This window comes from Gopherus flavomarginatus, chromosome 2, assembly GCF_025201925.1.
Source record: "Gopherus flavomarginatus isolate rGopFla2 chromosome 2, rGopFla2.mat.asm, whole genome shotgun sequence".
NCBI lineage: Eukaryota > Metazoa > Chordata > Testudines > Testudinidae > Gopherus > Gopherus flavomarginatus.
Window position 1 is genome coordinate 192,341,572 of NC_066618.1, and position 26,954 is coordinate 192,368,525.

Consider the following 26,954-nt stretch of genomic DNA (forward strand, 5'->3'; position numbering starts at 1 on the left):
GGGTGGAAATCACAGCAAATATCATAAGCTAAAGAATAACATAGCTTGTTTTTTAGATGCAAATTGATACAGGGGAGGGAAGAGTAGATGAGATAAATAAATAAGACATGGTTAATTTACCGGCCTGAGGAACTGTATAACCATTATCTTCCATTCTTTCCATTCCCTCTGTTATGTTCTCCTTTGTTATATCCTGTCTTAGGCTTTGCCTAGACTGAGAAAATGTTGTATTAATTAGTGTTCTTGAACACTACTTACCACCTAGTGTAGGCAAAGGCATGGTGTTGAAAAACATATTGGTTATAGTTAACCCACGGGGATGCTCACTGCATGGTGGATGTGTATAGCAATGAGAGAAAAGGAAATATGTAGCCATCAGCATGGAACAAATGTTGTTGTTATGAAAAATGGCATGAGACCTTTTAATGTCCCTTTAGAGTAAAAAAGACCAAAGGCCCCAATTCTGCAAATTTAATCTTTGGATGTAACTACTCATGGGTTTAAAGTTAACCATGTTCCTAAGTGTTTGCAGAATTGGAACCTAATTTGTTAAAGATGCCCTCAAAAAACCCTTTTCACAATACACCACATGGTATTTAATTATCTACTTTCAGCAGTATGGTATTATTTATTGCAGCCCTCTTTCTGTTTTATTTAAAGCAATAAAATTGTTTGGCTGTTTCATTATTGTGCTGTTTCTTTGGTTTACGGTTTTCCCTCAGTCTGAGCTGAAGTGTTTCAGCCATGATGGTACTTGGGACTCAGTATGTTTTCAGTGTGATTGTTAGCATTTTTGTCTAAAATATGATTTTTTTTAAACTTACATAAAATTAATGGCTTGTCTATGGTAGGGTAATGAGCACTACAGAGCTCTGAGTTTTTAAGTGCACAAATGTGTTGTGCATTAATTGGTCCATGTAGACCTTGCTGGTGTGCACTAAATGTTCCCCAGTGTGCTTTAATGTAGTGCAACTCAACATTGTTTGTGCAGACCCATTAATGCACACCACATTAGTGCAGTTTAGAACAGGAGTGGGCAAACTTTTTGGCCCGAGGGCCACATCTGGGTGGGGAAATTGCATGCAGGGCCATGAATGGAGGGTTGGGGTGCGGGAGGGTGTGCAATGTGCAGAAAGGGGCTCAGGATAAGGGGTTGGAGTGCAGGAGGGGTATGAGGTGCAGCAGGGGGCTCAGGGCAGGGGTTTGAGGTGTGGGGTGCAGGAGGAGCTCAGGGTGTGGGCTTCGGCCTGGGACCGCTTACCTGGAGCGGCTCCAGGGTGGCAGTGGCATGCAGCAAGTCTAAGGCAGGCTCCCTGCCTACCCTGGCTCTGTGCCGTGCCGCTCCCAGAAGCAGCCAGCACCACGTGCCTGTGGGTGTGGGGGGCAGAGGACTCCGTGCACTGCCCTCACCTGCAGGTATCTTCCCCGAAGCTCCCATTGGCCGTAGTTTCCCGTTCCCGGCCAATGGGAGCTGCGGGGGGCAGTGTCTGCAGGCAAGGGCAGTGTGCGGAGCATTCTGTGCCCCCACCCCCACCCCAGGGGCCACAGGGACATGGTGCTGGCCGCTTCCAGGAGCAGCACGGGACCTGCAGCGCCATGGGGATGGCAATCCTGCCGGCTAGATCCAAAGCCCTGATGGGTGGATCTGGCCAATGGGGCATAGTTTGCCCACCCCTGTTTTAGAATTATACCTCCATAGGGCACATCACCCCACCATGTAGACAAGCCCTAAAATTCTGGTTTAGATCATGAAGAAGCTATAAGATTGTCTGAAACTGCTGTTTTCACACTTATTGGGCTTTAATTATTACAGAGGTCTCTAAATAGAGGATCACTTACTTAAGTAAATTGGAAATGAAGGCGAATCAAGGGAATTTGAGAAGTAACCTGATATACGATACCAATAATGTTTCTTTATCATCTTTCATTTGTGTATGTCTAATCACTTTGCACACATAGACCTTGCAACAGCTCTGAGAAGGAGGGAAAAATTCCGTTTTTACAATGTGAAGCTAAGGCGCACAAAAGTTAAGTGACTTACCCAAGGTCAAACAGCAAGCCAGTGGAAGAACTGGAAATAGAGCCTTAAAGTCCTGACTGTTGTACTGCTAGACTATATTCTCTGAAAAGTTGTGAAAATGATGCCACGTTAAACAATACATCTGCTGCTTGCACGTATTCAGTTATATCTGCTTTAGTGATTGAACATACATTTACTAGAGCTGGATGTAACAATTTCATTCAGGGTTCTCAGTTTGCTTGAAGTTTCAGTATGTCAGAATTTGCTTTAGTTTATAATTGGAATGAAACCAAATGTTAATTAAACTTACCATAAACAAGGAAACCTTCCCCCCTCCCCACCTCTCCTAAAAATTTAGTTTCAGAAACACTGAAACATGGTGATCCCAAAATGCAATATGTTAAATTGACCTTCTTGATGGTTTCATTGCTGCTAAATAGCAATGGTCTTAGCAACTGCCTGGACTCCCAGGGTCTGCAGCTTCGGGCAACCCTGCTATGGTCTTCCAGGCTACTGGGCAAACTGGACTTCCCTGGAGCTGTAACCTGTGCCAGGACTTCCATGCTCCCAGATCCACAGCAGGGTGCCTGGCAGCCCTGATGTGCCCTGGAGCTCAAGCTGGAGCCTGGGCTTTCAGAATTCTAGGCTCACCACTCTGCAGCAGAAATCCTGGCAGCACTGCCATGGAGCTGGGAGTCTAGCAGCTTGGAGAACTCATGCTCCAGCCAGAACTCGGGGGGCTGGCAGCCTCTCTGCTGCGGAGCTGAAGATCCTGGAACATGAACTCTGGCAGTTTTCCAGTGCGCCATTCAGTTTTGCCTGTGCATTTCCGTTGAAGAGAGTGGTTGCACAGGTGTTCGTGAGGGCATAATTAGAACACAGTGGGGTTGCACAGGTGTAATGAGGACAACATTTGGCCTGCAGTGTCTTTTATTACTGCTAATTTATGAGAAGAAAAGAATTGATGCTGACTCTAAGATCTTAGGGGTGTGTACAGCGCTGGCAGTATGCCATGTCTACATAGTAGCTTTTTAGAGTAGACCTGCACTTTAATGGTATGTGATCTAAAAATATTTAGGAAGTGTCTCAGTCAGACCTTCGCTCTATCATGTAACCGCATGTTTCAGAGAGGTTTTTATGGAGAGGGAGCTTTGACAGAAAACGGAAGCTTTAGGAAGCTGTTACTGAGCTGATACAGCAGCAATTTTTCAAAGTTACTTTCTCGGTTGTTACAATGAAAATAAATGAATTAATAGAAAAGGATTGAATCTACTGCTCACATCAAGGGGCAGATATAAAGGTTTACGTGAAGGATTGTTGGGGCTCCGGTATGAAAATTTTGATTCGCTGTTGCTTTCGTACGCAGCATGCCAGCCGTTACACATTATCTGCAGTGCACCTGGTCTCTTTGAGGCATGTGGCTCAGCAGAACAGGATTGTTTTGTCTCTCACTGATACTTCGGATTCTGTTAGCTTGACCCTGACTGAAATGAAGGGCAGGCAAAAAAGTTATTTCATCTTTCTGTTGAATAATTGATTAACATCAGCCTCCTCCATACAAAGCCACTAGTAGTTGTCTGAAGTGCTCTCAGAAGCACACATACTTACATACTTGCTAGTACTAAGGTCCCAATACAAACAGTAGCATTTAGCTACGTGGGACAATTTCATCCCTGGTGCAATTCTGTTAACAGTGGAGCTATATTAAGGATGGATTTGAGACAACCCTGGAGGATTTCAGTTCTATGACTTCCCGCCTCCCCCTCCAATTTGGAATCCTGCTTCTGTGTATCATGCAATTTAAAGGTAATGTGCACCCATGTTGTTTGGAATAGCGCTTTGAAATTCTCAGCATGGATAAACTGAGAATTGTCTATATGTTGGCACTTCTTTGAAATGCCGTACTTCTGAGGGAACAGAATGGGTGACGTTTATGTAAAAACAGCTGACTAGCAGTTGCTTGTTCAAACTGCGAAGAGCAGCTGCAGCATTAGTGGCATGTATGTGGATAAGCTGAAGGTCATTTCATTCACATGCTTTTAGGCTATGATGTCACCTGGTCTGTGCCATGTTGTGAATTGACAATGGCATCATACGCTAAGGTGATAATACAGGTGAGTGGGCTCTCCCAAGGCAATGACTGGCATGCCCTGACGATGGCTATGTTTATGTGATGAAAGTAATGCTGTATAATGCAGTGTACCTTTGCCAAGTGAAAATGTAGATTTTCAAGTAATTGACGTTTAATTTTAAAAGCTAAATACTGTGTTCAAAGGGAAAATACTGTTTATCTGCTCTAAGGTTAATTGCAGCATAATTCCAGTGCACCATACACTTTAAAAAAACCAAAATAATATTTTTCCTGCAAGTTTTGGGAAATAGTTTGTACTGTACTGCCATGATAGCTCTCTAATATTGTAATCATTAATGTTCTTGTGATGAAAATGCAGGAAATTTGTGATGAACACGATTAAACGTTGATGCACAATCTGTTTTACTGTGTATTTATTTGCATTACATCCCTTCTGAATTCGCTGCAGGGCTCTAATGGTAACATAATGAGTTACACTGTCATTTCCATTTAAGAGTAACATAATTGCTGTGTTTTGTTTTGATATGGCTCTCTGAATTATTGGAGTTATTACTACTTGGGTTTTGCTGTGAATTTGGGGTTTTATAATGCTTCTAATCTTGATCTTTTTCAGAGCACTCTTATTAGGCTTGGCTTGTAATCTGAACCTGAAAGAGGTGTCTTTAGATCTCAGTAGCTGTGAGGTAAGAATAATATATCAGAACAAGTTGGAAAGTGGCAATTACTTAGAATTACTCTTTTTCTCAGATACATGGAACCATTTGCTCCTCTTTTGTAGTTAAAAGATATAGAAATGATCCATTTTTTTTTAATAAAAATTAGCTGCTCTCTATATTATGCCAACCAAATAAGAGTAAAACTATTAGTAGTAACCGATAGTGGGCTTGTCTGGTAATGCTCGTTGCAAAGATTTTTCTTGACGACGCAGAGCACTGCATTGTTAGAGGCATGGCAGCCTCTGTAAAATGGAGTTGTATTGTAATGTGAGGTGGGCTTTTCTAAACCCCAGGGAACCTGAGCTGAATGGATGGGAGCAGGCTCCATATCTTGAAGCTCTTTCTGCAGTCTGACTCTCTTCTCCCCAATTTCTCTTTGAGACTTCCCAGATTCACTCTTAGGAAACTCTGGTTTTCTAGTCCCAATTGCAACCTCTGGTAAGAGATTATTTAAACATCTCTTTCACTTTAAGAGGCATTGTCCAAATGTTCTTTGAATTTTTCCCCAGTAAATAAATAAATAAATAAATAAGCACCCTTGTTTCTAATAATCCATTGGAAGTGTGAAGCTAGAGTTTACTACTTTGCTTCAGTTCTCTGCCCTTTCCGCAGGCTGGAGCTTGCTATGTGCTGAGCGCTCTTTTGGGGCATTGAGCACTCTATCTCATAAGCTTAGCAGTGAAAACCCCAGAGGAAAGGGCCCACAGTTTTTTGTAAAGGTGACTTGAATGTCCTAGTGGAGGGGCATGCATAGTGGTATGTATGGAGTGCTGTTTGTGTCAATTTCAAACTAAGCTGTATATCTGCATCTCTGGACCAGATGCATAATGTCTTGGTAGCATGAGCGTAGTTTGGGGGAGGTACAGGGGACATTGCCTTCTCAAACTGCAGGCCTCGAGCAGGCATAGAATTTGCCCCTCCCTCCTACCCCTTATTTGTTGTCCTGTTGGGCAGACTGGAGCTGCCCCCCAAATATAGAAGTCAAACTATGCCTATGCTTGGGAGCCAGTATGAAGAAAGGGAATTAATTAATGGAGATTTGTTGAGAAAAGAGAATAGGAAAAGTTGAGGCTAGCTGACCTGAAAATAAGACCTCATGAGCTGTTTCGGTTTGTGTGTGTTTTCACATGACATGCCTAATCACATTGCATGGTCCCCATCTGTCTGATTGATTTTTTGTGAGCAGTCAGAGCACTGAAATATACAAAAATCCTGCTCTCTGAAGTGCTTCTGGAGAGAAGCACACTGACAGAGCAGAGGTTCAGCTCACTACCTGCATATCCAATAATCAGATAACCCAGAGTCTGGTTTTGGTGGGTCTCCTAAAAGAGAAGTTGGCAGCTCTCATTTGGTGAGAACTGGTGGATTTTTTTCAAGATTTAAATAAAAAAGTATTTTTGGCATAGCTTAAATTCTGGGCCTGTCAAATCTGGCTCTTCCCCTCTACATAGGAGAGCGGTCAACTTGATGAACATGATAAAGAGTGGGAATTATTTTAGGAGCTTCCCTGATAAGGGAAACTCAACTTATTTTTGAATGCATTTAGTACTTTGTTTTGATCTATTGTATTCTTTTGAAACCATTTTCTTTTAAAGAGCAGTAGTGTGTAAATTGCAAATAAGATAGCTTTCAAGTCAGGAAGAGGGAGGGAGGAATGGGAGATGTAGTTTTGAAGTCCATTTTTTACAATATGGAGTCCTGGGTTTTTTGGGGTTATTTTGAAGAGCAGTTGACTTTAATGATTGTATATTACATACATAATTGCCTGGGGTTCACAGGAAGGAAGATTCAGACATGGCTTTAAGGACTGGCATTAATGGGGGCAGTTTATTGAATTAGGTAGTTTCTGCAGTCAGTAGAGGAGAAAGCTAAACCACCAGGTCCTGGGGGTCGGGGGAAGCCGCTCAGTTGGTGGCCATGCTGTGTTAGACACTGAGCCAAGTCTGATCATGGCATATACCTATCACCTTGTGAGCCCTCTTCCATATCTTGTGTAGAGAGCCCAGCCCCTTTCTCACCCATGTCTTTCTTAATTAAACTGCCCAAGCCTGTACTGGTGCTGTGGTTCCTGCCCCACTGGAGGAAGAGTAAACCAGGAGTAATGCGACAGTCAGGAGAAGATGTTCTCGTCTGCCTTTTGGTGACTTAAATAGGCTTCCTGCTTAGCTTAGTTTGAAGGATTACCTCCCTCAAGACTAACTGAACTTAAAACAGCTGTAAAAGAGAAAATCAAGCCAGTCCGTCAACTGACATTTCTCCATACTCGCTTGCCCTGACTTGTCTCCCCATGACTAAACTTCATCCATCCTCTTGTGCTTTTTAAAAAAAGTTATGCTTGCAACAATCTCATCCATAATGTAGGGTAGGATGCACCATAACAGGAGCTGGGACTGGCTCACCCAGGCCTGGTTAGTCCACTGATTCGCTCTGGATGAAATCAGCGCAGCCTTTGCCCAGCAATAAAGCCTGTGAGTCAGTTTTCCTCCTGTCTCCCAACTCAAGCTCCCATGAGGGTGTACAATAAGAGGCAGGAAGCCCTGATGCTTCCATCTTTGTCCTTCCTTCTCCCTGCTCATGCAATGTTATATCCAGGCTGCAGGGCCAGGGGCCTTAATTCTGCATGGAAAGAGAAATGTCTCCTTTCCTTTCTTTTCTCTTTATTTGCCTGCACATCAAATTTCTGGTGTACTAACTCCAATCCAGAGCTTGATTGTTTTATATTGCTAATTTTATTATGAAAACTGCAGTTTTTTTTTTACCTGCTCAGCACTGATATATTTCACTCTTTTCCCTTCTGCTTCCCTTAGCTTGGTCACTGTGTAAGTACCCTCCATGCCTTACCTTTAGCATATTAACCGTTGAATCAGTAAGCAGCTTTGTTTTCACTCCCCGCATACTGGTACATTATAGATTCTGCTGTGCCTTCTGCTTTTTAATTGCTGAAGAGCTGGTTCTTAGTATGTGATATTCTGGTATTTGTAATCTCAGAAGTATGGACACAGGATGTGGGTTTTTATATCCTGTCATGGGTCAAGTTTACATAGGACTGTAAATCTAATCTCTATTTTTGTACGCTGTCTTTTGTGGGAGCAAATAATATAATTTTGATTCTCTGTGACTTTTGGGATCAAATGTTTCTTTACACTTACATTAAGTAGACATCAATATTCTCATATTTGTTTCCCCTAAAGATTGCAAATACACCTCTACTCCGATATAATGCTGTCCCCGGGAGCCAAAAATTCTTACCGCATTATAGGTGAAACCGTGTTATATCAAATTTGCTTTGATCCACTGGAGTGCGCAGCCCTGCCCCCCCCCCCCGGAGCGCTGCTTTACCACATTATAGCCGAATTCGTGTTATATCTGGTCGCATTATATTGAGGTAGAGGTATATAAAATTGTGGATGCAAACTTAAAAGCTGCCCTTCAAAAATTGTTCCTGTGTGTATTTGAAGCATGCACAGAATTAGCATTTAAGCCCGATTTTGGTGCAGAGAAATTGTACCATACTATTGATTGATACAGAATCTGATAAGACTTTTTGAATCCAAAAAGGAATTCTGTGAGTACAGAAACTGACAGTCTGTTGAAATGTAGCCAATAAAAAGTGTACTCAGAGAAATGTTTGTTTAAGTTGTACTTTATCTTTTTTATTTAACACGAGTTCAAGTCCGAGCAAAGCCAAATTTATAATACGCCAGTAAAACGTCCATATTTTTAAAAAGACAAATTAAATAAAGGCTGAGTCAGTATAATCTACCAGTTCCACTGGCTTAACAATCATTAACGTGGCAGCTTGTGTAAAGGGGTTTTCTAGTAGCGTCTGAGTCAATGAGCAAATTCCAAAGTGAAGTGGAATGATTCTGGCACGCATACTGCAAGTGTTACAAATGCTATTAGTAAATTAGAGAAGGAGTAAAGCTGCACAAATTTTGATCCAGATTTAGATTTTTAACTCTACCAGTTCCAAGAGGGTTTGGATCCAGGGTTTTCTTTCAGTCCGTTTAAAAAAAGAGGGGCTGGGCGCAAAATATCCTTCTTGGTTTAGGCATATTTTGTATCTAATATTTGAGCTTGGGCCAATCACTGTAATAAAAGTCCAAATTGGGGCATTAAGCTCTTTGTCCACCGACGAGAAAGCTACAACCTTTCTTAAAAATTGCTGGAACTCAAAAATATTGCTGCAAAATATTAGTGAATCTGGATTAGAGCTGGGTTAAAGGACCATTTTTGCTTAGAGAATATTCACAAAAATCTTCTGACTTGATTCAGGATATTTGATCAAATCTACAAATGAGGTGAAATGTTGTCCCTTTTTTATCTATAGCAATATAACAGTGACACTGTTTGTCCCCCCTCCGCCAAAAAAAAAAAAAAAAAGGGTGAAATGGCAGCTTTATGCTTATAAATCCTGTCTTTTGGTTTCATGAAAACCAGAAAATAATGTATCATTGCTCTTTTTTTTTTTTAAAGTGGTCCTACTCTGGGTGATGTTTATCTAGGGAAGATGTGATTGTGTTGCGTTAAAAAGAAATATGAAAAGGTTTTTCCTTCCCTGAAAACATTACTTGAATATGCAATTCATAGAAATGGTCAAGAGCTAATAACCTTTTAAAGTCTGTGGTTTTAATAATTTGTATCCCTGATATTGTACTTCCCTTTGAAGCCTTTTTCAGACATTTCACTGAATCTTGAAACTGTATTTTAATATGCTGCAATAATTCAGATTAATAATGCAGTACCCTAAACCACACAAGTAATCCTTTCTGTCTTAATGTTTTTCCTCATCCCCATTTTGAAATAAGGAAAAGCTCATCTTTTAATCCTAGCTGTTATGATTTTATTACATATTACAACTGTTATAAAGTTTTTTTAAAAAGTCATGATTGGTCAAAAACACCAAACCTCTGTTGATCCTTGACTTGTTGCTCCTTATCACCAACCCCTTCCCTCTGCTGCACAGAGCACCTTGCTTTGGTGCTTAGAGGTAGCAGAAGGCTCTTACTGTAAAACATTGCTTCTGGAATTCAAGGATGGAAAGGAATGCATAATATCTTTGGCTTTGACTTTGATTGATATCCATTCTTCCCACTAGGAACTTAAAAGCACTCAAACATTTTTTCAGTAAGGCTAGCAGCCAAACCCCAAAGTTTCTTCCAGCTTGAAGGATAAAAGGGGGTTTGTCAGTACCATTAAAACTCATCCCTGGTTAAGCTTCTGTCCAATACCTTTTACCAGAAAAAAAGAGATAATTTTACTCTTTTATTATATGCATATCACGAGAGATTAGCGTGGAGATGATTTCTGTGTAGGCTGTAGCATTAATGTCAACAAGTTATAATGTTGCTGCTATTTTTGCTCTGTGTGGTGCCATTTATATTTCCAAAACTCCTGTTGCTATTTTCTGTGTTATCAAAATACCTTAATTAGTTGCAGATGTTTTGTCTGTCTCTAGCTGAGATCTGGAGGTGCACAAGTTCTGGAAGGGTGCATAGCAGAAATACACAATATCACCAGCCTAGACATTTCAGACAATGGTAAGTACATGTAAAAGGGGTGAAAGGTAATGCATTTCCTGAAGCTGATTAAGAAAGGCAATTTAAATCATTTTATCCCGTGATGTAATAATGTTTATGCACCGTAGGGCTTTGTGTGGGTTTTTTCAATATTGCAACAGGTTTTATTAAGAATGGCATCAAAGCAAAGTGAGTCCTTGGCTTTGTTTAAGCTTATGATAGCTGAATCTGAAAGTTATCCAGTGCCTAGTAAGTTTCATCAGCTGAAACATTACCTTTATCAATATCGTAGGCAGACTGCAGCATATTCATTTTCTCACCCAAGAACAGAATGAAATGCAGGGCCACCCAGAGGGGGTGGGCAAGTGGGGCAATTTGCCCCGGGCCCCGAAGGGGACCCCACGAGAGTTTTTCAGGGCCCCTGCAGCGGGGTCCTTCACTCACTCTGGAGGCCCCGGAAAACTCCCGCGGGGGCTTCGGCGGCAATTCGGTGGCGAGGGCCCCCCACTGCGGGGCACTTTGGCACTTCGGCGGTGGGTCCTGGAGCGGAAGGACCCCCCACCACCAAATTACTGCCGAAGCAGGACCGTTGAAGACCCCGGGCCCCCTGAATCCTCTGGGCAGCCCTGATGAAATGCAGCCTGTTTTAACCAATGGGGGCGTTGGGAAGTTTTGGTCTGGTACTGCGAACTGCGGCCAATGGGAGCCACGGTCTGCCGAACCTGCCAACACGGCAGGTAAACAAACTGGCCCGGCCCGTCAGGCCTCTTTGTATCTGGAGGCTGCAAGAGCATGTTGGTACATATAACTGTTGAGGCTGGCAATGTAGCATGTTCCTCTAATTCTCAAAGCCAAGGAACAGAAAAGATCTCTATTGCTTAACAAAGAGAAGAATGTTTGTCCTCGTCTTCCCTGGTGGACTGAGGTTTAGGGATTAAATCCTCGTCCTCTTTTTCTGCTGTGTATGCAGTTGCTGATTAGCAGAGAGCTTTTAAATGGTTTGATCACAAACAATAGGCTTGCCTTGTGGAACGATGGAAAATGAAAGGAGACCAAAAGATTTAAAAATAAAAGAATTTAAAATAAGTGTCCCAGAGTCATTTAAATTGGCGTGTTGGTGTAAAGTCACTCACATGAATGTGGTTTTGTTGATTCAAACCTGTCTAGCAAATGGAGTGTGTTTTTAATTCTGCATTTAATCCTGCATTTAATCTGATTCCTCACAGGCCTAGAATCTGATCTCTCGACACTTGTAATCTGGCTTAGTAAAAATCGATCAATAAAACACTTGGCGTTAGGCAAAAACTTTAACAACATGAAATCCAAGTAAGGTTTTTATTTTTTTTATAAATACTAGCAAAATTGATAGCAAAAAACTGCTGATTTAATTGTCTCCATCACTTTTTGCCCTGCAGAAATCTTACTCCTGTACTTGATAATTTAGTACAGATGATTCAAGATGAGGATTCAGTGAGTACCTTTTACCTTACTGTAATAATGCATATTTATGTAGCATCATCCTTGCAGTTTACTCCTGGTTTACTACTGTGAATTTATGTGCTGCCTGTTACTTTGACATTATAAAAAAAATTGTTAGTTCTGATATTTGTTTTGTTAAATAAGAAATTAGCTTTAAATTGTAATTGGGATTACATATAACTAAAGGGAGATCTGTTTTTCACATAGTGCGTGCTCAAAACTCTCTTTATACAGTAATAGGCAATGCACATTGGAAGAATACTTTATTCCAAAATGTTTGAAGTTCTTAACCTAGTTTTTTTTGTCACACAGTCCTAGCAGCACAGATTTTAGACATTTTCATTTCTCAATAGATGATTGAAACCCTAGGGTTTTTTGAGGGTGCGTGATGGGGAGGGGTAACAGCTGCAGAATACAGAATGGGTATTTCCTCATACTGTTCTTGATGATAACATTTTTGCTCAATAGCATACAGAATTGCTGCATCTGCCCACCAAAATCTCTTTCGCTGAAGAAAACTAGAAGAAATTAAAGCAAGCTTTTTCTTTATAGTTCATTATTCTTCACGTTGTTGGGAAATGCCATTCTCTCAGTACAGTATTTCAGTGGGTAATTTTAATGTGTCTTTGCATTGAGTGCTCCATTGGCATCCTGTCCTACAGTCTTCCTTTCCAACCCTTCCCCAGTTCCCAAAGAACCTTTGTTGGCTGGACTGTGCTCCCCTGTTTTCATATGCAGTTGTACCTGGGTTGGCCAGAAGGGATTTCTTGGGGATGCTGACCTCTCTCTGCTCTGCTCTATATAGGTTTTTGTAGCATGTTTATCATCTTCAGTCCCTTCTCTTCTCTGTCACCCTCAGATTACAGATGTGCTCTGCTTTCTCCATCCTCCAAAAATAACTGACTCTTGACTCCAGGTACTGGCTTACCTCCTTTATTCCCATTTCTATTTCCTCTCCTTCTGGACTACTCCAATCTGGCATCTGTCTTCTCCACTCCACTGAAACTGCTTTTTTTTTCCCCAAGGTTTCTAATGACTGATTATTTCCCGGCCAGATCTTAGAACCCTCTACTCCATCATCATCCTTCTTGACCTCTCAGCTGCTCCTCTCACTCCCTCTATTCATATGGGTAACACAGGGTTCTGTCCTAGGCCCCTGGCTCCTCTCCCTTACTGTGAGTAATTGAATCTCTTCACGCTGCTTCCATTGCCCATTTCTATACAAATTTACTTCTCCATTCCCACCCCGCCTCCCTCCTTCTAACCCTGTGGCTCATCCTCTATCTCTAACATCTCTTCCCAGATATTTGCCATCAACTCACACGTAACATTTCCAAAAATAAACTCATGATCTTTCCTCTGAAACCATATCCACTCCCCTATTCTCTGTTGCAGGTGAGCATAACACCATCTTCGCTGTCACTGAGGCCCATAATCTGGGGTTCATCTTCAGCTCTTTTTTTTCTCCCTCACTCTGCACATCTACATGGTGTCCAAATCTCGCCATTTGTTCCTTCTAAGGTCTTTGTTATGTCCATCTGGTCTAATTATGTGGCTCATTCTGGCCCTCACCATCTCCTGCCGATTGTTATAGCCTTCTCCTCTCTGCCTACCCTGGCTCTTGTACTGTATTCTCCATTTCATGCATGATGCGGAGACTAAGGGTATGTCTACACTACCGCCAGATCGGCAGGCAGTGATCAATCCAGCGGGGGTCGATTTATTGTATCTAGTCTGCATGTATTCACATAGCTGAAGTTGTGTAACTTAGATTGATCACACACCCCCCCGCCCACTGTAGACCAGGCATAACACTTCTTGAATCCCTGTGCTGACTCACTCTCCTCCTCAGCATCAACTCCAAGATCCTTTTTTTTTAAGGCCCTGTATAACTGCTCCTCCCCTTCGTACTTATCTGAATTCACCTGACAGCTGTCTTCAGGCTTTCTTCCATGTCTGTCCTGAACTGCTACAAAACATGCCCTCACCCTCTCTTAAGTCCAGAGCTGTCCCTAGCGGGATGTGGAGCCTGGGACAAATCAGCCCCCTCCATAGGTGTGGAAACTACGAGTGCAGGGGATGCCCAGGGTCTTGGGTGCCGCCCTGCGTGTCCGGGGTCTCAGCTGCCAGCCAATCACACTGGCCCAGGGAGGAGGCCCCAAAGCGCGGGGTCTAGAGCAGTCACACGATTTGCCATACCCAAGGGATGTCTTGCTTAAGTCACTTCCTGCCTTCAAACACCCTTTTCCAGTGACAAAGGAAGTGAGCCAATGAAGTCATTTATTTAGACATTTGAAAAAATGCTACCTCTTCTTCACTGCAGAACCATATGATCTTATTTCTGTAATCCTGTGTCTACTCCCCCTAATCCCACCCTATTGTTTTATTATCTCTCTCTTTGCATCATGTTTGTAAATTTCTCAGGGCAGGGATCTTATTATTAATTTGCATTGTGAGGTGCCTGATATATTCCTGGGTGCCAAAAACAATAATGAAAATGTCTTCTAGCATCTGTAAAAGCAGCAAAGAATCCTGTGGCACCTTATAGACTAACAGACGTTTTGGAGCATGAGCTTTTGTGGGTGAATACCCACTTCATCAGATGCATGTTTAGTATCTGAAGGATCTAGCTCATAAGCCCAAACTCTGTTGTCCTGTGTGTGAATGTGTTGTTTCAGATAGACTCTAAGAATGACTCTCTGTCCATGGTGAGGTACTTCTGAAATGGAGGCATCTTCACTTTCACACACTTACCAATATTGTAAAATGAGCCTCTCATTTTCAGCTCTTTTTGTTTTTCTTAATCATAACTGTTAATCTTTTTCAACCATTAGTTAAGAATCTGCTGTTTTGTAGTTCCTGGTGTTAAGAACACTGAGAGGAGAGTTTATAATATGAAAGAACCCCTGCAAAATAATTCTTCAGATATTTGTACATAGTTTAAACAGAGGTATTGCTGTGTTGAAATACAGAGAGCATGTTACTTAGTTGTGTAGTGTTTTAAAGGCTCAGTTGTTTTCATACCATTGATAGAAAAGCAGTAGACAAATTGTTGTTGTTTTTTCCTCCTCTGCTGAATGAATAATGAATGAAATGCTTTAAATGATTAGTAGTTTGGTATAATGACTGTAGAAATGCAACCAGCCACTAGCATTTTTGTACACCATTTTTTAAAAAAACAACAAAACACCAGGTGTTAAAGATGCATGAGAATACAATACATTAATTTTACATTTTTAAAAATCTATAAATAGATGTTTTACTGTGCAGGCTATAAAAACTTTTATTTCTTACCACCGCAGTAAGATTTCAGTGGCTATATAATTATCATACTTTATTCTTTCCTGCTGCAGAAAAATGGATGCTGCACTGCTGGCTAAACATTACTCAAACTGATGATTGAACCTCCTGTGAGGGGCTGAATGCCCTCAGTTCTGGTGTCAGTGGCAGTGAAGGGTGCTCAGCCCTTTACAGGAGATTCTCAGCACCTTGCAGGATTGGGTCCTTTGTGTTTTTTAAAGCATTTGTATTCTTAGATTAAATAAATTGAATTTGATAATTAACCTTCCAAGTGTACCTAGCAAGTGTGTAGCAGTACCAAATGTCATATGGTCTCTCATTACATTCTTTACTATAAGAAATGTTTTTCCCCCATTCCTTCCCTGAATAAGATCAATTTAAAAGATGTTTAATGTAGCAGTTCAGCATCCATTTCCTGCAGCAGGAAAGAAGAAAGTATGTGTTTCATATCAAGCTCCCAATATGCATCTGAAATCATAGGGTGCTGCTGGGGAATAAAAGTTTTTATGGTCTGTGCAGAATCCCATCTATTTATATAGGATTTTTTAAAAAAGAAATATTCAGTTCAGGTATTGCATTCTCATGCATATTTAACACCTGATCTCTCTCTTTTTTTTTTTGGATTGTGTAGAGTAATGTTTACTCCTGGCTGAATTTCTGCACTCATAATATCAAAGCACTTAAAGCATTTCACTCATTACTCATTCAGTAGTGGCAGGGAGAGATACAAGAAAACCAATTAGTAATTCACCTCCTTCTGTATCAATAGTGTGAAAATGAAAGAGTTTAAATGCATCTCGCACTGTAAATAACATGCTGTCTATATTTGTAACATGGCAATACCGTATGTATAATTAGCTGAAGAATTATTCTGCAGGGGATTGTTTCAGATTATAAACTCTCCCTTCAGTATTTAAATAGAGGTAGGCAGGAAACAGTTCTCCCATCTTGGGAGGATATTGAAAAAATTTCCAATCCCAAATTATGGCAAAAATGTTGAAAATTTTCATCAGGCAAAAATCCTCAGCCCCCCACCTCCAAATCAGATTGGGTCAATTGTTTTGATTCTTGACCTTTTTTAAAGCTATACATTAATTTAAATTTCTTAAGAAATAGTTGTTTCAACCCGAAAACCTGAAATTTTTCATTTTAGAAATGTCAAAAAAGCATTTAAAAAAAAAAAAAAAAAAGGCAAAACAGGAAATTTGTCAAAGCTGACCCTTTCCAGTGAACAGTTTTGTTCAGTGAATTGGCATTTTCCAATGTGAGACGTTTTGTAAAAATAATTCCCAACATGCTCCAGTTCTGACTGCGTAGCCTAAGTAAACATCAGGCTCTTCAGAGCAACTGATGAGCTCCCTAACTAAATGCTGAAAAATTTGAATACGTTGATAATTGTTTAAGAAAATAAATAAAATACCAGAAAGCATAACTGCCCTCTCAACTTGTGAAAATGAATCAGCCTCAGCTTCAGAGGTGGACCATTATGAATGGATTTGTTCCTGCAAGCCTTGTTGAAATCACTCATTCCCACACAGGGCATCAGTTCGGGTTATGAGCTTCATTCCTCAACCAGTGGGAGACACAAGTATTATTATTATTATTATTAATTACTTTATGGCACTCGAGTATATCAGATTGCTCACAATGCAGATAAAAGACAAGAACCCCATCATGAGGAGCTAGCTGGCAAACTAATCAGCTTCAGACAGGAAGCAATGTGGGGCTAACATGGCAGTCGGGAGTAGCTGCAGGTGGAGAGACAGGGTAACAGAAATAAAGTCACACAGCTACTCACTCAGGGCTATTGGCTAGCATGAAGAAATAAGGGCATTTTTATACTCGATGTTTAAATGTCCTGGTTGCCTCATTTCTTGTCACTGTCTCAGGGGAAGGGATTCGAATGAGAAAGCGATGTTCGAGTGTATCAGCGTAGGGCAGGCGTTCTATGCATTGAGAGTTTGGCAAGGAAGAAAGCGTAGAAACAGTTATAGTAAGAGTAGAGAAGTGGATTATTCGCGTTTGCATCATTGAGGTGGAAGGAGGGCAGTACCATTCAAAAAAGGTTGGAGTTTTGTAGGACTTTGAAAGTAAAGACAAGAAGCTTGAAGTTGATGCTGTGGAGAAGGGGAACTATGGGAACATCTGAAGAAGGATGACATGGTCTGACCAGTTGGAGTTGAGAGTGCTCATTACTAGGGCCCTATCAAATTCACAGCCATGAAAAACACGTCACAGACTATGAAATCTGGTCTTTTGTCTGCTTTTACCCTATACTATACAGATTTCACGGGGGAGACCAGCATTTCTCAAATTGGAGTTCCTGACCCAAAAGAGAGTTGCAGGGGGGATACAAGGTTATTTTAGGGGGGTTGTGGTATTGCCATCCTCGCTTCTGTGCTGACTTCAGAGCAGAGTGGCCTGGAGAGCAGCAACTGTTGGAGGGACATCTAGCTCTGAAGGCAACACCCTGCCAGCGGCAGCACAGAAGTAAGGGTGACAATACAATACCATAACATCTTACATCTGCACTGCTGTTGGCAGTGGCTATGCCTTCTGAGATGGATTCCTGGCCAGCTGCTGCTGCTCTCCAGCTGCCCAGTTCTGAAGGCAGTGCTGCGATCAGCAGCAGTGCAGAAGTAAGGGTAGCAGTACCACACACCCCTCCCCCTACAATAACCTTGCGACCCTCCCCCACCAACTCCTTTTTGGGTCAGAACCCCTATAATTACAACAACATGAAATTTCAGATTTAAATAGCTGAAATCGTGACATTTAAGATTTTTTAAAAATCCTATGACCATGAAATTCACCAAAATGGACCGTGAATTTGGCAGGGCCCTACTCATTATCTTCCAGGAAACATTCAGCATTGTGCAGGGTCAGGGTCCAAAATGGTTGTAATGTATAATAATTTTTCCCCTATTCTGAAAAATGTATAATTCAAGCACTACCAAGTCTAATTTATATGTTAAATCACTAGAGTTACGACTGCTCTAGCCAGACTAGCAATTCTTTAATAATCCAAGGATGCTGTGATGGCATTAATTTTATTTAATGGGAGGTAAATGTCTCCAGGCTTATACTGGGAAAAGTTCAAGTGTGCATTTTTATGTTCACAAAGGTTATTTTTCTAATTATAAAATTAAACAAATGCAGCTTACAAGTCCTAAGCAAAGTTTAAGAGGAAAATAACTTTTCAAGACAAGAAAACTGCTGGGCTAATCAATCACTTTTCAGAAATGGTCCATTTACTATACAACGAGCTCCACGACAGTTGAATTTGCTCCTTTTAAGAATAATTAAAATTGTACGTAGTGATGATCCTCTGCATTTTACGTTTCTGTTTTGCTTGGTGTCAGTGGGGTAGCTTAAGCAAGTACTGCTGGACTGATTGGTGTGTTCATGTGTCCTTTTTTTCTGCTGTGACTGTGTCACAGAAGCACTTAGTATCTCAATTAAACGTGTGCATCCAGTCTCAGTAGCATTCCAATGTGAAGTTAATATTTTTCTGACTGCGTAAGGGAATAGAACAGGGAAGCACTAAGAGAATTAACAGTTATTTGATAGCTGTCATTTAAAATTATCAGTGCATTGCTATGTCAGTGTTAGGCTCTTTAATTATAAACTTCCTATGCCTCCAAATCTTTATACATTCTCTTTGTAAACATACATCTCGATGCAACATGCTTTTTGGTTATAATTTGTTGTTACTTGTCATACAGTAGTGACAAGGGGTCTGGACCACGTAGTGATAGGTACTGTACAAGCATTTTGGTCTCTAAAAGGGGTATTCACTTTTTGAAGGGTTATAAACTTGGTGACTGTTGAATAAAGGGAAATACAGTAACTCCTCGCTTAACGTTGTAGTCATGTTCCTGAAAAATTCTACTTTAAGCAAAACGATGTTAAGTGAATCAAATTTCCCTAAAAGAATTAATGTAAATAGAGGGGGTTAGGTTCTTGGGAAATTTTTTCTTACTAGACAAAAGACTATATTTTATATATCTACACACTATATAAGTTTTAAACAAACAATTTAATACCGTACACCGCAATGATGATTGTGAAGCTTGGTTGAGGTGGTGAAGTCAAAGGGTGGAAGAGGGCAGGATATTTCCCAGGGAATGCCTTACTGCTAATGATGAACTAGCACTCGGCTGAGCCCTCAAAGCTTAACACACTCTACAAGGCAGCATGAATGAAAGAGACAGAGACACACACCCTGAAATATTAATGGGCTGCGAGGCTACGTCAGACTGCGAAAGTAATGGCAAGAATTCTAATAAAGCAGGCCTAAATGACAGTGACGAGGAGGAGGAGGATGTCATTGGAAAGGTCAAAATTTTGCCCACAGAAGCCATTAGTGCTGTAGAACTGATGTAAGATTTATGGAGGAGCAAAATGCAGTGAATGACAGACTTCGTAAGAGAGAAAAAAAATGCGAGCACGAAAGAGCAGAAAATAACAGCGTTTTTTTAAAGTGTATCATAGACACTTTTTGAGCATGACCCTCTTAACACGCGGTCGGGATGGCTTGACTCCTGACATCCGCGCGTAAACGGGTCTGTACTGTAAGCCAGGGACTTCAGGAATAAAGTTGTCAGATTGTTTGACTAGTTCTAATTGTATTTCAAGGATCTCAGATCATTATGTTTGTTTACTATATCGTGTTACAATAGCTACAGTAAACACAGAGATGAATCTGATACATAGTGTTCCCCCTGCCCTGCACCCCACCCTTTTGAGAGGTTCACTAACTTGTAAGGGAGCCGTAAGAGCCCTCTTTTAGTTGATGTATTCTAGAATGCATTCTCAGCTCTTGTTCGTTGTTTACATTGTTTATATACTCCACAGCCTTTGCAGTCACTATCCCTGGCCGATTCCAAGCTGAAGACTGAGCTTACCATAATTATCAATGCATTGGGCAGCAATACTTCTCTTACAAAAGTGGATATTAGTGGAAACGGAATGGGAGACATGGGAGCAAAGATGCTAGCAAAAGCCCTACAGATAAACACCAAGCTCAGGTATGAAAACCTTATTCGCATTAGAAAGATTGTATGTTTAATAATGTTATAATGCCTGTTGCCAGCACTCCCATTCTCCTGTTTTCTCTTATGCAGCTCTCAGGGAAGTCACGTTGCAGGGTTATCAGTTTCCCAATCACCATCCTTTTTATTTAAAATAAAAATAAAGTACTTTTCTCCCTGCAAAAATCTTTACAAATAAATACATTTATTTATGAGAATTTTTAACCACAAAAATCTGGAAATTCTCCTTTAAGGTGACTATCTCAAGTTTAATGTAAATCATTTTACCACACCCATCACAGTTAGGGGTGGAGGAACCAGTTTAGACAGAATAAGAATTGGTACAATCCTTTCATGATACCTCAAGCAAAATCTAAATCCTTTTAATTAAAGTTCAGAACTAACAGGATTTCAGAACTGCTTCTTCTGTGGTTCCTCTTGGTTTTCCCTGGGGGAGCCATGAGCAGGTTTCAGGGGGTCTGCCAAGCAGGACCAGTGTTAGACTTGCTGGGGCCTAGGGCAGAGAGTCTAAGCCCTGCCACCCGGGGCTGCAGCAGAAGCCTGAGCAACTCAGCTTCAGGGGGTGCCCTGAGCCGTGGGGCCCCGGGCTGCTGCCCTGCTTGCTACCCCTTAATGCTGGCCCTGGCTTTTATACGCAGAAAACCAGTTATTGCAGTGTAGGTGGGCCGTGGAGTTTTTATAGCATGTTGGGGGGGGGGGTCTCAAAAAGAAAAATGTTGAGAACTCCTGCTGTAATGAAAGGCTACTGCAGTGCATGTCTGCAAAGAGGAAAGTTTAAAGATGGTGGGGGTGGGGGTACTGTAACTGAGAAATCTCGACTCTGTAGGTTTACATTAATAGCAATCAACGTGCGTTGTCATTTTTTGTGAGGTTGCTGCTTTTGATTTATTACAATATTAAATATAATGCAGGGATCAATTCTACATTGAAAGCAAGGTAGACAGAATAGCCTACTAACTCTGTCCTTTATTTCTGATATTCTGAGGTTTTAATGAGTAGCTAAATTTATGTTTCTAAATGATTTTGCCCTTTACTGTGTATTTTTGGACACACACAACTGCGTAACCTTACAATACAAAACTGCATTATAGATTGCTACTCTGTTCAGTTTGTTTAAAAAGGGAAGCTGTTTTTATTAATTCAGACTCTGACCTTTTTATAATTTTGTTTCCCAACAGAACCGTAATATGGGATAAGAATAATATCACCGCACAGGGCTTCCAGGACATAGCAGTGGCAATGGAAAAGTAAGTTTAAAGGAAGATAACTGATGCGAGAGGAAATCAAGAAATATCTCCAAACAGTGCTGGGCAGCTGCAATTCACCTGGGAGACAATGGGATTTAAGGATGCTCAGCACCTCTCATTTTTGGGCCTGTTGGGACTAAATCTAAAGTAAAGCTGATGAATTCACTCACACTGAGCTCAAAAGGGAGGGAAATGGCTCTTTTGTTCCTTCTTCCATGCTCCAGTGGTAGGCACTAGATAATAATGTTAAAAATGTGGAGGGGGTTGTATAAACTCTTTTCTCGCCATAGATCTGTGTTCTTAGCAGTCATAATTTGTGCTTTAAAAGCAATTAGTTGTCTGAATGAAACTCTGTGTCCAGTAGTCATCACCATAAAATCAGCATTTTGGTCTGTGTAGTCATCAAGTAAAAGCTAATAATGAGAGTCTCAGGAACTGCAGTTGTTCATTATAATCCCTATGAAGATGTGTAATTTTGGGATCATTGAGATCACTGATGCAGTGGCATCTATTAGCAATGACAGGCTGAATCACTTTGATCTATATCCATCTCTGTCACTTTTCTGTATGTGATTATTATGTTTTTCAGGGGAAAACGCAGATTTTAAATTAAGCAGGGTTTGGAGTTGTTTCATGTAATTAGATCCTATAGACAGGGGAACAAAGAGTTTCTTTTGAAGGTGAAGATAATAGACAATTACTAGTCTCCAGACAGGATGTCTGGCAAAAATGTACAGCTATTTGAGGTAGTATCTTAATCCTCTGTAGAATCATAACTCTTGCAGTTGAGCTCATCAACCAGGTTGCTGTTATTGGTATAGGATGCATTCATTTCCCTCAGTTGTTTCATTTTGTGCTTCATTTCAAAATGGAATCAGTTGCACTGATGGAGGAAATTCATAGGAATGATCTATAATTAAGAAAGTAATTTTGGAGTGATTCCAGCGATATTAGTGAATAATTAACAGAACTTGGAAAGGTCATTTATCAGCTTGCAGATCTTTCTTCTTTATAGAGCAGGAACATGTATTTACAGGACAAGTCTGAAAGGAAAAATATGTAATATTTTCTGGTTAACATCAGGTGCTTTTTCCCCTTCAGATATGCTCAAGTAAATAAACAGAAGAGGGATCCTAAAGCGAGAGGAAATGAACTAGACAGGAAAAATAAACAGGGCAGATAGCATCCCCTTGCTTTTTATAGAGGTTACATCTCATTTACTTAGCATGGAAGCTTAGGTCGTCATCTGTCATCTCTAATGTTTTAATACCACAGACAGTATCACAACCCAACTCATGAACAATGAAGCTTGAAACTTTGAAGACTGGGATTTCTGTCAATGTTTGCTGAAAACAATTAGCCTTTAAACAAATCCATCTCAACGACATATTGGGAACATCTTCCTCCATATTTTCACAGAAATACAGGAGACATTGCTAATTTTCTCGGAGAAGATAAATGCCACCCTTAACAATGTATTGTAAAAATATTAGATATTTTTAAAAATGTTGTTGAGACTACATTTTTGTATCCCTACATTGGCAAAGCCATGCTTCTGTAGTGCCATGCGCCTAATTGCACGAGATAGGGAGGGAAAGCAATATATAACACATGCATTTTTAAAACATCAAAATTACATATATGTTCCCCCTTTTATGTGAAGATCCTGTGAAAATGATATTTATGCTATGCAATTCTATAGGCTCAATCAAAAGAAATTCAGAAAGGATACCATTGTCTGTAAAGTTTTATTTAAAATGTTGAGTAATTTCTCTAGAATTCGATTAAGGCCCTGGTTCAATAAAGCACTTAGGAATGTAGTTGTCTATCCCCATTCAACAAGGTCCATACTTACATTCCATTGGCTTTAGTAGAACTTAAGCATTGACTTGTGTGCTTTTCTGAATCAGAGCCTAAATTTCTGTAGAAATGTATGGTCCTCGTTTTATAGGACTTTCCGTAAAAACTTATAATAGAAATATCTCAACTTCCAAGCCTAATAGTGCAGGACGAGAAGCAAGTGCTGTGTGTACCCTGGGGAGCTAGAACTCTTCCCTTGCCTGTGGTATCAAGTTCAGATCACAAAACTGGAAGCGTAAACTGACCATAAACCTGTTCATGTTAGAACAGAATGAACAGTGAAGATGTTAAACTGTTATTGCAGTAACTGTGCAGTATGGGGCAGGAGTCCTGGAGAAAACATCCCATATGACAATGTCATGTAATATTATTGTAATGTGTGATACAAAGAGGCAGATAAGGTTCTATGGGCATCCTTCACTTCAGCACTTTCTGGCCTTTGAGTGCTTCTCTTTAAACCTATATTAAAAGAATTGTTTAAGTTTTGTTGGTAGGGAGCGTAATAGTACACCGGATAAGCAAAGCAACCCGTGTTTTAAACCTGGAACTGGACTTTATTGAATTAATGAGTTATTAGGGAAATCTGTTCTTATTATTAGAGAACAATGGAGCTTTAAGAAGGAAAATAACAAGCATGAAGGGATGTTTGAGACTTCAAAGGAAGCCAAGAAAAGAGAAGTAGAGTGTGAGGATAAATATTGGTTGTTCTGATGAGCAAAGTTTCATGCAAGCTTTAAATTCTTTTCTTCCCCTAGAGATTAATTCGGAGATGAAAATAAATTAACATTCCAGAACAATTTTGTGTGTTGGGAAATAAATGGATTATAGAATTTTTCATAGGAGGCTGTTCATCTAAAGTTCTAGCTTCATGATTATGCCCATGGAGTCTCCTTGTGCTTCATATCTTTTTCATGTCCGGGGGGCTCAAGCCTTTGCTTATTGATTGTAGCATATGAGCTAGTAATTATAGACTGCACTGAACATGCTGTATTAAATGACAAACAGCTGCTCAAAATCCACATGTTTTTAAAAAAAGGCAATTTTTTCCCCTGCCAGTTACTTTCACCTGTCAGGCAATCAACAGCTTCCATAGCAACTATCCATCTTGAGCTCTGTTATCTCTGACATTTAAAAATAGTCCATCCTGATGGACGGCCAGTTATTGACTATTCTGTAGTACATGAAGACACACAAGCTTTTGTGGTATGGACAATTCTTTTGAAAGATAGCTCAATAAAATGTAGGAAATAATTATATAAAATAATACTGAGCTGTAGTTGATGCTATATATATTTTGGCAATTGCTATTAAAGAAAAATGCAGCAATTTGTTGTAGCTCAAGTAGCTACATATATAGTAATATTTTAAATAGTGAATTTCAAAGCTGTTTGTAGAATTCTCTCTTTCTTTCTGATTATCTCCATTCAGTAGGAGCTGATAATTCCTGATATTTCTTGTAAGGAGAAAAAAGGTAACCTATCCCCCGTGGGGAAAGTTTTCAAAAATATAAATGGCAGCATAGTCATCCAACTCTCATTGAAAGTCCATATCTTTACCTACTGTATAAATATCTGTATATCTCTAATTAGATATAGGAGGAAAATTTTCAAAGACACAAAAGGAAGTTAAGTGTCCAGCTCCCATTGACTTTCAGAGACAGTTAGATACCTAACTGCCGTTTGTGTCTTTGAAAATCTTCCCCTTTATCTAACTAGAAAGAAGAGTAAGGTTCCATTCCTGCAAATATGCATGTGCTTGACTTTAGTGTGGCTACTCATGAAAGTAAAGTTGCAGATGTGCAGATGTTTGCAAAATCAGGGAAAAAATTATTGGCAAAAAAACTAGGAGCTGATTTTATTTGCTACTTTACTCCTTATAATTATATGTAGTAATTAGATTACCATCTCTCATTACAGTAAAGATTTGGTTTTTTGTTTTGTTTTAGGAATTATACTTTAAGATTCATGCCAATACCTATGAATGATGCTTCTCAAGCACTTAAAACAAACCCTGAAAAAACAGAAGAGGCTCTGCAAAAGGTATTGCATATACAATTCATTCTCAGAAAAAATGAGTAATAACTTCAAGTGGTTGTGAATTCATGCTTGGCTGAGGAAGAATTCTTTGCTAGATTCATTGAGTATTTTATTTACATGGACACATATGAACATGTGGACAGGTTATGATAATCTAGAATCATGATTGCATGGAAGACTGTTTTCAAAAAGATTCATTTGAAGTGAGAGCCATAGAATGCAATGGCTTAATAACAAAGAACCACAAAATAAGGAAATACTGATTAAACAATATGTGTGTGTGTGCGCATATATGGATAGAAATTGGCATGTGTGCATGTTTCTATGAATTTAGATGGTTATGTGCATTTTATTGCTGTTGAAGCATGGAGAGTGCTCAGCACAGTACAAGACACAAAAGATTGAGAGAGGCTGTTGTGGAATGTAAACTCATTTTTCGTTTAATGGATAGATATCAGCATATTTACTTGATGTGTTCACGTTACACACACACACACACACACACACACACACACACCATCATCATCATCAAAAATTAATGTAACTGAAATGATCTTTTGGATGAGAACTATGTTGGCAAAAAATTTTCTGTAGCTGTCCAAATCTCATGGATTATAGAACTACCAACTGGGTTTTAACACAGTCAGTCATGCAAGCTCTAAAGGAGTCATCTTATCTATCAGGAAAAAAACATGGTCTGCAACTTTTTAATAAGGGTGGGAGCATAAAAACTCTCAAAAGCTGTAATTAAGTAACATAAGTATGTGATCCTTATGAACCAAAAAGCTTGCAGAGAAGTGACCTTCCAAAGGAAAAATACCTTTATGATGTACTTGGATGATCTGAATTCTGCTTTTTTAAAACCTGAAGTGTATGGGCTTATATCCTTTACATTAGACAGATTATAATATTTTTATAACAGTGGTTATTCCTTTTATCAAGAGAAAGCGAGATCTTTCTAAAATCTAATGAAGCTCTTGGCCTCAATGTTATCTTGTGGCAATGAGTTCTACGGCTTACTTATGCACTGTATATATAACGTATTTTTTTAGTTAACCGTTTGTTTGGTTTCTTTTGTTATTAAACAACTTTTCAGGTGTTTTTTTTTATACATCATGAAGAAACAAAAAAGTATAGTCACGTTTAAAGTAGATCTGGGTGACATTTTTCAGGTCAATGGTCTGTTGAAAAATGCTGTTTTGGTGGATCCTAAATTATTTGCAAATTTGACATGAATTCACTGAATAGTTTTGGCCCAAATGCTTTGGGGGGGACTTAGATGCCATCCACAAAACAAAGGTGGTGGTGGCCAATTTATAAGTTTTAGCCCGGTGGTTAGAGCTCTCATCTGAGATACGGGAGATCCAGGGTCCGTTGCCACTTCTGCCTTAGGTGAGCAGGGATTTGAACTTGAGTCTCCACCATTGCAGGAGAGTTCCTAAGTCACTGAGTTGGGCTCTCTCAATCTCCTGTTGAAGCTACTTCACTTTGTATAAATAATTAGTGGTTGAAGCAGGGACTTGAACATGGGTTTCCCACCATCAGGCTAGAGTCATTTTGCTCTTTTTTCCCTGGCCCAATGCCTATTTGTGGTCATTCATAGTGAAATTTTGTTTCATCAAATATGAAAT

At 40.0% G+C, this 26,954-nt stretch overlaps 2 protein-coding genes across 6 annotated transcripts in view; one reads left to right on the forward strand and one right to left on the reverse strand.

Annotated features, from left to right (window-relative positions):
• CARMIL1 (capping protein regulator and myosin 1 linker 1) overlaps nt 1–26,954 on the forward strand; it is a 280,248-nt gene that overhangs the window by 166,231 nt on the left and 87,063 nt on the right. For all 5 annotated transcript variants that reach the window (XM_050941772.1, XM_050941775.1, XM_050941773.1 and 2 more), the window contains exons 17-23: nt 4,726–4,795; nt 10,287–10,368; nt 11,574–11,673; nt 11,763–11,817; nt 19,984–20,156; nt 21,359–21,427; nt 25,233–25,326. In XM_050941772.1, the coding sequence (XP_050797729.1) occupies nt 4,726–4,795; nt 10,287–10,368; nt 11,574–11,673; nt 11,763–11,817; nt 19,984–20,156; nt 21,359–21,427; nt 25,233–25,326 (643 nt within the window). The remainder of the gene's footprint in view (nt 1–4,725; nt 4,796–10,286; nt 10,369–11,573; nt 11,674–11,762; nt 11,818–19,983; nt 20,157–21,358; nt 21,428–25,232; nt 25,327–26,954) is intronic.
• LOC127045612 (uncharacterized) overlaps nt 1–26,954 on the reverse strand; it is a 251,489-nt gene that overhangs the window by 124,648 nt on the left and 99,887 nt on the right. The window lies entirely within an intron of this gene.